At 46.9% G+C, this 14,166-nt stretch overlaps 1 protein-coding gene across 5 annotated transcripts in view; it reads left to right on the top strand.

Annotated features, from left to right (window-relative positions):
• The window catches only part of DCLK1 (doublecortin like kinase 1), a 408,196-nt gene that overhangs the window by 325,058 nt on the left and 68,972 nt on the right, over positions 1-14,166 (top strand). For all 5 annotated transcript variants that reach the window (XM_056561922.1, XM_056561921.1, XM_056561920.1 and 2 more), the window contains one exon: positions 11,840-11,897. In XM_056561922.1, coding sequence (XP_056417897.1) covers positions 11,840-11,897 — 58 coding nt within the window. The remainder of the gene's footprint in view (positions 1-11,839; positions 11,898-14,166) is intronic.

Genomic DNA, 14,166 nt, shown 5'->3' with positions numbered 1-14,166 from the left:
AACCACTTCAAGCAAGATATACAGGTGTGTGCTCCTATTTCTTCTTTTTATATACGTTTTACTACGCTATTCAGGCTCTATGTGAGCACCACTCCACACCTTGCCACCTGGTTCATCCCACCCCCCACCGCCATCCACACACCACTGCTGCCGAGATCCTCCTACCCTCCTTGCCTGCGGTGCACAGTCGCCCTCTTCAGATTTGTAAATTATTTCTATTTAAAAATATTAATCCTTCCAGTACTTATCATAGAAACATAGAAACATAGAATGTGTCGGCAGATAAGAACCATTTGGCCCATCTAGTCTGCCCAATAATCTGAATACTATGAATAGTCCCTGGCCCTATCTTATATGAAGGATAGTCTTATGCTTATCTCATGCATGTTTAAACTCCTTCACTGTATTTGCAGCTACCACTTCTGCAGGAAGGCTATTCCATGCATCCACTACTCTCTCAGTAAAGTAATACTTCCTGATATTACTTTTAAACCTTTGCCCCTCTAATTTAAAACTATGTCCTCTTGTGGTAGTTTTTCTTCTTTTATATATGCTCTCCTCCTTTACCGTGTTGATTCCCTTTATGTATTTAAAAGTCTCTATCATATCCCCTCTGTCTCTTCTTCCTTCCAAGCTATATATGTTAAGGTCCTTTAACCTTTCCTGGTAAGTTTTATCCTGCAATCCATGTACTAGTTTAGTAGCTCTTCTTTGAACTCTCTCTAGAGTATCTATATCCTTCTGGAGATACGGCCTCCAGTAGTGCGCACAATACTCCAATTGAGGTCTCACCAGTGTTCTGTACAGCGGCATGAGCACTTCTCTCTTTCTACTGCTAGTGTTTCCTGCTGCTCTATTACATTGTCTTCCTACCTTTAAGTCTTCTGAAATAATTACTCCTAAATCCCTCTCCTCAGATACTGAGGTCAGGGCTGTGTCAAATAATCTATATTCTGCCCGAGGATTTTTACACCCCAGGTGCATTATCTTGCACTTATCCACATAAAATTTCAGTTGCCAGAGCTCTGACCATTCTTCTAGTTTGCCTAAATCCTTTTCCATTTGGCTGATCCCTCCAGGAACATCAACCCTGTTACATATCCTTGTGTCATCAGCAAAAAGACATACCTTACCATCGAGGCCTTCTGTAATATCGCTAATGAAGATATTAAACAATATTGGTCCCAGTACAGATCCCTGAGGTATCCCACTGGTGACAAGACCTTGCTCTGAATATTCTCCATTGACTACAACCCTCTGTTGTCTGTTACTCAGCCACTGCCTAATCCACTCAACAATATTGGAGTCCAAGCTCAATGACTGTAGTTTATTGATAAGTCTGCTATGTGGGACAGTGTCAAAAGCCTTACTAAAATCTAGATATGCGACGTCTACTGCCCCTCCGCCATCTATTATTTTAGTCACCCAGTCAAAAAAATCAATAAGATTTGTTTGACATGATCTCCCTGAAGTAAACCCATGTTGTTTTTCATCTTGCAATTCATGGGATTTTAGATGTTCCACAATCCTATACTTTAGTAGGGTTTCCATTAATTTCCCCACTATTGATGTCAGACTTACTGGCCTATAGTTGCTTGATTCCTACTTACTACCTTTGTTGTGAATGGGCACAACATTTGCTAATTTCCAATCTTCCAGGACGGCTCCTGTTACCATTGATGTTACGCCGAGCGCTCCGGGTCCCCGCTCCTCCCCGGAGCGCTCGCTTCACTCCCTCCGCTGCAGCGCTCCGGTCACGTCCTCTGACCCGGGGCGCTGCGATCCCGCTGCCAGCCGGGATGCGATTCGCGATGCGGGTAGCGCCCGCTCGCGATGCGCACCCCGGCTCCCCTACCTGACTCGCTCCCCGTCTGTTCTGTCCCGGCGCGCGCGGCCCCGCTCCCTAGGGCGCGCGCGCGCCGGGTCTCTGCGATTTAAAGGGCCACTGCGCCGCTGATTGGCGCAGTGGTTCCAATTAGGGTTATCACCTGTGCACTTCCCTATATTACCTCACTTCCCTTGCACTCCCTTGCCGGATCTTGTTGCCTTAGTGCCAGTGAAAGCGTTCCTTGTGTGTTCCTTGCCTGTGTTTCCAGACCTTCTGCCGTTGCCCCTGACTACGATCCTTGCTGCCTGCCCCGACCTTCTGCTACGTCCGACCTTGCTTCTGCCTACTCCCTTGTACCGCGCCTATCTTCAGCAGCCAGAGAGGTGAGCCGTTGCTAGTGGATACGACCTGGTCACTACCGCCGCAGCAAGACCATCCCGCTTTGCGGCGGGCTCTGGTGAAAACCAGTAGTGGCTTAGAACCGGTCCACTAGCACGGTCCACGCCAATCCCTCTCTGGCACAGAGGATCCACTACCTGCCAGCCGGCATCGTGACAGTAGATCCGGCCATGGATCCCGCTGAAGTTCCTCTGCCAGTTGTCGCTGACCTCACCACGGTGGTCGCCCAGCAGTCACAACAGATAGCGCAACAAGGCCAACAGCTGTCTCAACTGACCGTTATGCTACAACAGTTACTACCACAGCTTCAGCAGTCATCTCCGCCGCCAGCTCCTGCACCTCCTCCGCAGCGAGTGGCCTCTCCTGGGCTACGCCTATCCTTGCCGGATAAATTTGATGGGGACTCTAAGTTTTGCCGTGGCTTTCTTTCCCAGTGTTCCCTGCATCTGGAGATGATGTCGGACCTGTTTCCCACTGAAAGGTCTAAAGTGGCTTTCGTAGTCAGCCTTCTGTCCGGAAAAGCCCTGTCATGGGCCACACCGCTCTGGGACCGCAATGACCCCGTCACTGCCTCTGTACACTCCTTCTTCTCGGAAATCCGAAGTGTCTTTGAGGAACCTGCCCGAGCCTCTTCTGCTGAGACTGCCCTGTTGAACCTGGTCCAGGGTAATTCTTCCGTTGGCGAGTATGCCGTACAATTCCGTACTCTTGCTTCAGAATTGTCCTGGAATAATGAGGCCCTCTGCGCGACCTTCAAAAAAGGCCTATCCAGCAACATTAAAGATGTTCTGGCCGCACGAGAAATTCCTGCTAATCTACATGAACTTATTCACCTAGCCACTCGCATTGACATGCGTTTTTCCGAAAGGCGTCAGGAACTCCGCCAAGATATGGACTCTGTTCGCACGAGGCGTTTCTCCTCCTCGGCTCCTCTCTCCTCTGGTCCCCTGCAATCTGTTCTTGTGCCTTCCGCCGTGGAGGCTATGCAGGTCGACCGGTCTCGCCTGACACCTCAAGAGAGGACACGACGCCGTATGGAGAACCTCTGCCTGTACTGTGCTAGTACCGAACACTTCCTGAGGGATTGTCCTATCCGTCCTCCCCGCCTGGAAAGACGTACGCTGACTCCGCACAAAGGTGAGACAGTCCTTGATGTCTACTCTGCTTCTCCACGTCTTACAGTGCCTGTGCGGATGTCTGCCTCTGCCTTCTCCTTCCCTGCTGTGGCCTTCTTGGACTCTGGATCTGCAGGAAATTTTATTTTGGCCTCTTTCGTCAACAGGTTCAACATCCCGGTGACCAGTCTCGCCAGACCCCTCTACATCAATTGTGTAAATAATGAAAGATTGGACTGTACCATACGTTTCCGCACGGAGCCCCTTCTTATGAGCATCGGATCTCATCATGAGAGGATTGAACTTTTGGTCCTCCCCAATTGCACCTCAGAAATTCTCCTTGGACTTCCCTGGCTTCAACTTCATTCCCCAACCCTGGATTGGTCCACTGGGGAGATCAAGAGTTGGGGGCCCTCTTGTTCCAAGAACTGTCTAAAACCGGTTCCCAGTAACCCTTGCCGTAACTCTGTGGTTCCTCCAGTAACCGGTCTCCCTAAGGCCTATATGGACTTCGCGGATGTTTTCTGCAAAAAACAAGCTGAGACTCTACCTCCTCACAGGCCTTATGATTGCCCTATCGACCTCCTCCCGGGTACTACTCCACCCCGGGGCAGAATTTATCCTCTCTCTGCCCCAGAGACTCTTGCCATGTCCGAATACGTCCAGGAGAATCTAAAAAAGGGCTTTATCCGTAAATCCTCCTCTCCTGCCGGAGCCGGATTTTTCTTTGTGTCCAAAAAAGATGGCTCCCTACGTCCTTGCATTGACTACCGCGGTCTTAATAAAATCACGGTTAAGAACCGCTACCCCTTACCCCTCATCTCTGAACTCTTTGATCGCCTCCAAGGTGCCCACATCTTCACTAAATTGGACTTAAGAGGCGCCTATAACCTCATCCGCATCAGAGAGGGGGACGAGTGGAAAACGGCATTTAACACCAGAGATGGACACTTTGAGTATCTGGTCATGCCCTTTGGACTGTGCAATGCCCCTGCCGTCTTCCAAGACTTTGTCAATGAAATTTTTCGTGATCTGTTATACTCCTGTGTTGTTGTATATCTGGACGATATCCTAATTTTTTCTGCCAATCTAGAAGAACACCGCCAGCATGTCCGTATGGTTCTTCAGAGACTTCGTGACAACCAACTCTATGCCAAAATTGAGAAATGTCTGTTTGAATGCCAATCTCTTCCTTTTCTAGGATATTTGGTCTCTGGCCAGGGACTACAGATGGATCCAGACAAACTCTCTGCCGTCTTAGATTGGCCACGCCCCTCCGGACTCCGTGCTATCCAACGCTTTTTGGGGTTCGCCAATTATTACAGGCAATTTATTCCACATTTTTCTACCATTGTGGCTCCTATCGTGGCTTTAACCAAAAAAAATGCTGATCCCAAGTCCTGGCCTCCTCAAGCAGAAGACTCCTTTAAACGACTCAAGTCTGCCTTTTCTTCGGCTCCCGTGCTCTCCAGACCTGACCCTTCCAAACCCTTCCTATTGGAGGTTGATGCCTCCTCAGTGGGAGCTGGAGCTGTTCTTCTACAAAAAAATTCTTCCGGGCATGCTGTCACTTGTGGTTTTTTCTCTAGGACCTTCTCTCCAGCGGAGAGGAACTACTCCATCGGGGATCGAGAGCTTCTAGCCATTAAATTAGCACTTGAGGAATGAAGGCATCTGCTGGAGGGATCAAGATTTCCTGTTATTATCTACACCGACCACAAGAACCTCTCCTACCTCCAGTCTGCCCAACGGCTGAATCCTCGCCAGGCCCGGTGGTCTCTGTTCTTTGCCCGATTTAATTTTGAGATTCACTTTCGTCCTGCCGATAAGAACATTAGGGCCGATGCTCTCTCTCGTTCCTCGGATGCCTCAGAAGTTGATCTCCCTCCGCAACACATCATTCCACCTGACTGCCTGATCTCCACTTCTCCTGCCTCCATCAGGCAGACTCCTCCAGGAAAGACCTTTGTTTCTCCACGCCAACGCCTCGGAATCCTCAAATGGGGTCACTCCTCCCATCTCGCAGGTCATGCGGGCATCAAGAAATCTGTGCAACTCATCTCCCGCTTCTATTGGTGGCCGACTCTGGAGACGGATGTTGGGGACTTTGTGCGAGCCTGCACTATCTGTGCCCGGGATAAGACTCCTCGCCAGAAGCCCGCTGGTTTTCTTCATCCTCTGCCTGTCCCCGAACAGCCTTGGTCTCTGATTGGTATGGATTTTATTACTGATTTACCCCCTTCCCGTGGCAACACCGTTATTTGGGTGGTCGTTGATCGATTCTCCAAAATGGCACATTTCATCCCTCTTCCTGGTCTTCCTTCTGCGCCTCAGTTGGCTAAACAATTTTTTGTACACATTTTTCGTCTTCACGGGTTGCCTACGCAGATTGTCTCGGATAGAGGGGTCCAATTCGTGTCTAAATTCTGGAGGGCTCTCTGTAAACAACTCAAGATTAAATTAAATTTTTCCTCTGCATATCATCCCCAGTCCAATGGACAAGTAGAAAGAATTAACCAGATCCTGGGTGATTATTTGCGACATTTTGTTTCCTCCCGCCAGGATGACTGGGCAGATCTCCTTCCATGGGCCGAATTCTCGTATAACTTCAGGGTCTCTGAATCTTCCTCCAAATCCCCATTTTTCGTGGTGTACGGCCGTCACCCTCTTCCCCCCCTCCCTACCCCCTTGCCCTCTGGTCTGCCCGCTGTGGATGAAATTTCTCGTGACCTTTCCATTATATGGAGAGAGACCCAAAATTCTCTCTTACAGGCTTCTTCACGCATGAAGAGGTTCGCGGATAAGAAAAGAAGAGCTCCCCCCGTTTTTTCCCCTGGAGACAAGGTATGGCTCTCCGCTAAATATGTCCGCTTCCGTGTCCCTAGCTACAAGTTGGGACCACGCTATCTTGGTCCTTTCAAAATTTTGTGTCAAATTAATCCTGTCTCTTATAAACTTCTTCTTCCTCCTTCTCTTCGTATCCCTAATGCCTTTCACGTCTCTCTTCTCAAACCACTCATCCTCAACCGTTTTTCTCCCAAATCTGTTCCTCCCACTCCTGTTTCCGGCTCCTCGGACGTCTTCTCGGTCAAGGAAATTTTGGCTGCCAAAAAGGTCAGAGGGAAAAATTTTTTTTTAGTAGACTGGGAGGGTTGTGGTCCTGAAGAGAGATCCTGGGAACCTGAGGACAACATCCTTGACAAAAGTCTGCTCCTCAGGTTCTCAGGCTCCAAGAAGAGGGGGAGACCCAAGGGGGGGGGTACTGTTACGCCGAGCGCTCCGGGTCCCCGCTCCTCCCCGGAGCGCTCGCTTCACTCCCTCCGCTGCAGCGCTCCGGTCACGTCCTCTGACCCGGGGCGCTGCGATCCCGCTGCCAGCCGGGATGCGATTCGCGATGCGGGTAGCGCCCGCTCGCGATGCGCACCCCGGCTCCCCTACCTGACTCGCTCCCCGTCTGTTCTGTCCCGGCGCGCGCGGCCCCGCTCCCTAGGGCGCGCGCGCGCCGGGTCTCTGCGATTTAAAGGGCCACTGCGCCGCTGATTGGCGCAGTGGTTCCAATTAGGGTTATCACCTGTGCACTTCCCTATATTACCTCACTTCCCTTGCACTCCCTTGCCGGATCTTGTTGCCTTAGTGCCAGTGAAAGCGTTCCTTGTGTGTTCCTTGCCTGTGTTTCCAGACCTTCTGCCGTTGCCCCTGACTACGATCCTTGCTGCCTGCCCCGACCTTCTGCTACGTCCGACCTTGCTTCTGCCTACTCCCTTGTACCGCGCCTATCTTCAGCAGCCAGAGAGGTGAGCCGTTGCTAGTGGATACGACCTGGTCACTACCGCCGCAGCAAGACCATCCCGCTTTGCGGCGGGCTCTGGTGAAAACCAGTAGTGGCTTAGAACCGGTCCACTAGCACGGTCCACGCCAATCCCTCTCTGGCACAGAGGATCCACTACCTGCCAGCCGGCATCGTGACAATTGATTGGTTAAATAAATCTGCTAACGGTTTTGCTAGCTCACCACTAAACTCTTTTAATAATTTTGGGTGTATCCCATCAGGCCCCTGTGATTTATTTGTCTTCACTTTAGAAAGCAAACGTAGAACCTCTTCCTCTGTAAAGACACATGCATCAAACGATTCCTTAGTTTTTTTCTCTAATGGAGGTCCTTTTCCTTCTTTTTCCTCTGTAAAAACTGAACAGAAGTATTCATTAAGGCAGTCGGCTAGCCCCTTATTCTCTTCTACATACCTTCCTTCCTTTGTTTTTAATTTAGTTATTCCTTGTTTTGATTTCATTTTTTCACTTATATATCTGAAGAATGTCTTATCCCCTTTTTTCACAGACTGAGCTAGTTTTTCTTCTGCCTGTGCTTTAGAAGTTCTTATAACTTGCTTGGCCTCTTTCTGCCTAGTCTTGTAAATGTCCCTATCTTCATTGCTCTGGGTTGTTTTATAATTACTAAATGCTAGTTTTTTGTTTTTTATGATTTTGTCCACTTCTGCTGAGTACCACAGTTGTCTCTTCCTCTTTCTTCTTTTACTGAAAAGTCTAGTGCAATTTTCTGTTGCCTTCAATAAAGCGACTTTTAAGTAGTCCCATTTCTCCTGAACTCCGTGTAATTTGTTCCAGTCTGATAGGGACTCATTTATGACTAATCTCATTTTTGAATAGTCTATTTTTCTAAAATCTAAAACTTTAGTTTTTGTGTGGTGTGACTCCTTCACTGTTCTTATATTAAACCACACTGATTGGTGATCACTAGATCCCAAGCTTTCGCCAACAATAACATCATATACCAAATCCCCATTTGTGAATACCAAATCCAAAATGGCCTCCTTCCGCGTTGGCTCCTCAACCATTTGTTGTAGAGATAATCCCAGTAGGGAATTTAGAATATCTGTACTCCTGGCAGAACTTGCTATTTTGGTTTTCCAGTTTATATCTGGAAGATTGAAGTCTCCCATAATGATTACTTCTCCTTTCATTGTCATTTTAGATATTTCTTCAACTAGTAGATCATCTAATTCTTTAACTTGACCAGGTGGTCTGTATATCACACCTACATGAGTTACTGCATGATTACCAAACTGCAACGTAACCCAAACTGACTCTGTGGTGGCCTCACTTACTTGTATTAGGTTCGATTTTTATCTTTCACATATAGGGCCACTCCTCCTCTTTTCTTGCCTTCTCTGTCTCTTCTGTATAAAGAGTACCCTGGTATGGATATGTCCCAGTCATTCCTTTCATTAAACCATGTCTCAGTAACAGCTACTAAATCTACATTCTCAGATGCCATTATTGACAAATGTTCATTGATTTTATTACCTAGACTGCGGGCATTTGTAGACAGGACTCTGAGCTTGTCATTTCTTAACTTCTGGGCTATTGACATGTTCTGGCATTGTTTCGGGGGGCAATTGGACTCATGGATTTTCACTCTTTTGCCCCCCCTTCCTAGTTTATCAGCTGTTGTATGCTCCATAGGAAGTTTTTTTCTTTAAGAATTTCCTTTCTGTCTGACCACAGTGCTCTCTGCTGACACCTCTGTCTTTTTTTTAGGAACTGTCCAGAGTAGAAGCAAATCCCCATAGCAAACCTACCCTGCTCTGGACAGTTCCTGACATGGACAAAGGTGTCAGCAGAGAGCAGTGTGGTCAGACAGAAAAGAAATTCAAAAAGAAAAGAACTTCCTCAGTAGTATACAGCCAATGATAAATACTGTAAAGATTAAGATTTTTAAATAGAAGTTAATCACAAATCTGTTTAACTTTCTGGCACCAGTTGATTTAAAATAAATAAATCAAATTTCCCCCGGAGTACCCCATTAACCTCCACAAAGAGGTGGCAGAGTATTGCCAAAGCGCAGTCCTTAGAGTAGTCACCAGTTGCCAGACAATGTAGTGATAACAAGACACAGGTAAGATCACAAGACCAAAAAGTGACAGTAGGACCAGACCATAGTCAAACAAAACTAGGAGTCAGCAGCAGTAAACAGGAAGAGGAGTAATAAGACAAGCCCCAGGCTAGGTAACAAAAGGTCAAGGCAAGAGCATATTCAGGAGTAGGGTAAGGTCCAGGTATAGAGAAACACTCATCTAACTAGAAGGCAGTAAATCTGAGCCAAAGTTTATTAGAAAGTTGTAGAACTATTCATTAATATAGGGACCAAGCCTTACTTACATAAACCGGAGAACCCCTATAAAAACCAAATGAAAAGACAATTGATGCAGAATGCTAATCTATATATATATAAAACTCAACTTGTGTGTGTATGTATGTATGTATGTATGTATGTTCCACAAAAACTTTCAAACGGCTAAAGATATTAACATGAAACTTGGCACACATGTTACTTATATGTCAACAACAATCATAGGATAGGTGATTTAACCCTTACTCACCCCCATTTGCCAGGGGGGGGCTTATGTTTAAAGTCCCATGCAAGTCAATGGGAAATATATGTTACTGCATAACTTCCAAACGGGTGAAGATATTTCGATAATACTTGGTCACATGTTATTTATATGTCCACTTAAAATATAGGATAGTTAATTTAACCCTTAACTACCCCCATTTGTGAGGGTCAGGGTTTTTGTTTTTTAAAGTCCCATGCAAATCAATGGGAAATGTATGTTTCCATCTAATTTCCGTTAGGCTGGAGCTATTTCATTACCTGTTACACATATTACGAGTCAGGATATGAGGACGGGATATGAGGTCGGGATAGGAGGTCGGGTAGGAGGTCGGGATAGGAGGTCGGGATAGGAGGACAAGATAGGAGGACGGGATATGAGGACGGGATAGGAGGACGGGATAGGAGGTTGGGATAGAAGGTCGAGATAGGAGGACGGCATAGGAGGTCAAGATAGGAGGTAGAGATATAATTTCGGGAAAGGTGGTCAGGATAGGAGGACAGGATAGGAGGTCTGGATAGGAGGTCAGGATAGGAGGTAGAGATAGGAGGATGGGATAGGAGGTCAAGATAGGAGGTCGAGATATGAGGACAGGAAAGGAGGTCGGGATAGGAGGACGGTATAGGAGGACGGGATAGGAGGTTGACATAGGAGGTCGGGATAGGAGGACAAGATAGGAGGAAGGGATATGGGGACGGGATAGGAGGTCTGGATAGGAAGTTGGGATAGGAGGTCAAGATAGGAGGACGGGATAGGAGGTCAAGATAGGAGGACAGGAAAGGAGGTCGGGATAGGAGGACGGGATAGGAGGTCTGGATAGGAGGTCAGGATAGGAGGTCGAGATAGGAGGATGGGATAGGAGGTCAAGATAGGAGGACAGGAAAGGAGGTCGGGATAGGAGGACGGGATAGGAGGTTGAGATAGGAGGTCGAGATAGGAGGACAGGAAAGGAGGTCGGGATAGGAGGTCGGGATAGGAGGACGGGATAGGAGGTCGGGATAGGAGGTTCGGATAGGAGGTCAGGATAGGAGGTCGGGATAGGAGCTCGAGATTGGAGGACGGGATAGGAGGTCGAGATAGGAGGTCGGGTAGGAGGTCGGGATAGGAGGACGGGATAGGAGGTCGAGGACGGGATAGGAGGACGGGATAGGAGGTCGGGATAGGAGGACAGCATAGGAGGTCAAAATAGGAGGTCGAGATATGATTTCGGGAAAGGAGGTCGGGATAGGAGGACGGGATAGGAGGTCTGGATAGGAGGTCAGTATAGGAGGTCGAGATAGGAGGATGGGATAGGAGGTCAAGATAGGAGGTCGAGATATGAGGACAGGAAAGGAGGTCGGGATAGGAGGTCGGGATAGGAGGACGGGATAGGAGGTCGAGATAGGATGTCAGGATTGGAGGTCGGGATAGGAGGACAAGATAGGAGGAAGAGATATGAGGACGGGATAGGAGGTCTGGATAGGAAGTTGGGATAGGAGGTCGAGATAGGAGGACGGGATAGGAGGTCAAGATAGGAGGTCGAGATATGAGGATGGGAAAGGAGGTCGGGATAGAAGGACGGGATAGGAGGTCTGGATAGGAGGACGGGAAAGGAGGTCGGGATAGGAGGTCGGGATAGGAGGACAGGATAGGAGGTCGAGATAGGAGGTCGAGATAGGAGGACGGGATAGGAGGACGGGATAGGAGGTCGAGATAGGAGGACGGGATAGGAGGTTGAGATAGGAGGACGGGATAGGAGGTCGGGATAGGAGGTCGGGATAGAAGGTCGGGATAGGAGGTCGGGATAGGATGTCGAGATAGGAGGTCGGGATAGGAGGACGGGATAGGAGGACGGGATAGGAGGTCTGGATAGGAGGTCAGGATAGGAGGTCGGGACCGGAGGTCGGGATAGGAGGTCGGGATGTGGGGTCGGGATATGACAACAATAGATGACGACTGCATATGAAGTCAAAAGCTTCCTCCTTTGTTTATTTTCCTCCCCAAAAAGGATTAGGAAGGAAAAACCAGGCAACACCGGGTACTCAGCTAGTATTTAAAATATATTTGGATGCTTTATTTCTAACATTATTTTTATATGTTTGTTTCTAGGTCAACTGGCAGAGAATATGCACTGAAAATCATCAATAAAAGCAAGTGCCGAGGAAAGGTGAGTATTCTATAGAAAACTGACGATTTGTTATATTATCATCTGCTTTAAATACACTGCAAATGAAAGGCAATGGACACATCGAAAAGCATTTTGTATTCTTGCTGTGTAGTTATTATAGTACAAAAATATTTTCTTCATTGGCCTTTATTAAAAATGTTACTTACTTTTGCTTCAGCCTCTACAATGTGCTGTATGAGCTCTATTGTCTCTATACTAGAACACAGCCTATGTGATTCTCCCCTGCAGACTGCCTTGTATTTGCTCTTCACTTTCTCTCCAGTCTGCGTGAGCTGTCCTCCAAGAATTCTTTCCCCCCTGTTCACAATTTGAGGTCTCTGACCCCCCACCTTGCTGCTATCTCTAACATTCTCCCAGTACAGCCAAAAACTTCCAATCTCCTTTTGAAGGCCGCTTTCACACTATAAAATGTATACGTTTTAAAGATCAGTTCAATGTTCCTTTATAAAAACCCTAAAAATCGTCTGTTAAACGTCCGTTACAAAATCACATACGGCCGTTAGAAAGTAAAAGTCTATGGGATTTTTACATTCTCCGTTTTAACCCGTTATAGCCCGTTATCTTTAACAGACGTTATTTTGTGACGGGAGAAAGAACGGAAGAAATAGTGCATGCACTATTTCTCCCGTTACTATCTTCCGTCACAAAATAACGTCCGTTATAATAATGTTAATAATAATAATACTTTATTTATATAGTGCCTACAGATTCCGCAGCGCTTACTAAAGGGGTTATCCACCATAAGGAGATTTTAGTATACTGTGGCTAGCTTTTTGTGAACTTGTATTTCCTGTTTGACTTTTCTTTTTTTTACTACAAATGCCAAAATTCCATTTTCCTCCCTCCCACACATCAGCCACCCCACCCATTGAAACATAAATGAGTTGCATCCATTCAAAAGACCTGTGATTTTCAATCAGGGTGCCTACAGCTGTTGCATTAGTTGCAGCTTGATCTCTCTCCTACCAAGGGATCCCTCCACCCATTGAAGCAGACAGGCTCCCTGTCATCAGCTGACTAGTGAGTCAGGTCTCGGCCGCATTGCAAGCTGGAAATATTCTGAGACAACAGTCATTTTGTATGCTCTTAAAAATAAATAGTGGCGTGAAAATCACAGAAGAAATGTGAGAAAACCGTCACACACAGGTACAGACTCTATATCATGAACTACATTAACTTTACAGCCCCTGTAGCATAGTCAAATAAAAAAAGAAAATCCTGGAATACCCCTTTAATAACGGGCTATAACGGGTTAAAACGGAGAATGTAAAAATCCCGTAGACTATGATGGGATTTTCTAACGGCCGTTAAACGGCCGTTAGAAAATCCCATTATAGTCTATGGGATTTTTACATTATCCGTTTTAACCCGTTATAGCCCGTTATTAATAACGGTAGATAGGTTTACAGGGTTTTTATGAGGGAACATTGAACGGATCTTTAAAACTGATACATTTTATAGTTTGAAAGCAGCATAATGAACAGCACTGAACCCAAGAGACTAAGTACTTGGAGAATTGATGAAATTATGGGTTTCACACTAAATCTACATTCCCTATCCCATGCATTGGTAATTCCTTCACTTCCAGGGTGTATCCTGTGCCCAGGTGACATATGACAGAGTTTACATCAATGTAAAAATGAAAGTATTTAGAAGGTAACAACCCAGGTTAATGAAGTTACCTGTCATAGTACTGTGAAAACATCTGTTACTACTGTGTCCAGTACTGATGGAGTATGAAGGCGCTACTATCATGGAGTGTAAAGAAAGAAGATTGAGGAGGCACTCACAGTTAAGGTGTAGCAGGCTTCTTTATTTTCGGTGCATACTAGTACAGCAACAGCGGGACGCCATCCAGAGTACACAGGTATAGTGACAATTGTTTCACGCCCCTTCCAGACATTTCATCAGACTGCATACTAGTACAGCAACAGGGCTTCTTTATTTTCGGTGCATACTAGTACAGCAACAGCAGGACGCCATCAAAAGTACACAGGTGTAGTGACAATTGTTTCACGCCCCTTCCAGACGTTTCATCAGACTGCATACTAGTACAGCAACAGGGCTTCTTTATTTTCGGTGCATACTAGTACAGCAACAGCGGGACGCCATCAAGAGTACACAGGTGTAGTGACAATTGTTTCACGCCACCTTCCGGGCATTTCATCAGTCTGATGAAGCGCCCGGAAGGGGCGTGAAACAATTGTCACTACACCTGTGTACTCTCGATGGCGTCCAGCTGTTGCTG

Source organism: Hyla sarda, chromosome 2 (assembly GCF_029499605.1).
Source record: "Hyla sarda isolate aHylSar1 chromosome 2, aHylSar1.hap1, whole genome shotgun sequence".
NCBI lineage: Eukaryota > Metazoa > Chordata > Amphibia > Anura > Hylidae > Hyla > Hyla sarda.
The sequence above is the reverse complement of the archived record's forward strand: the minus strand, read 5'-3'. Positions and strand labels throughout refer to the sequence as shown.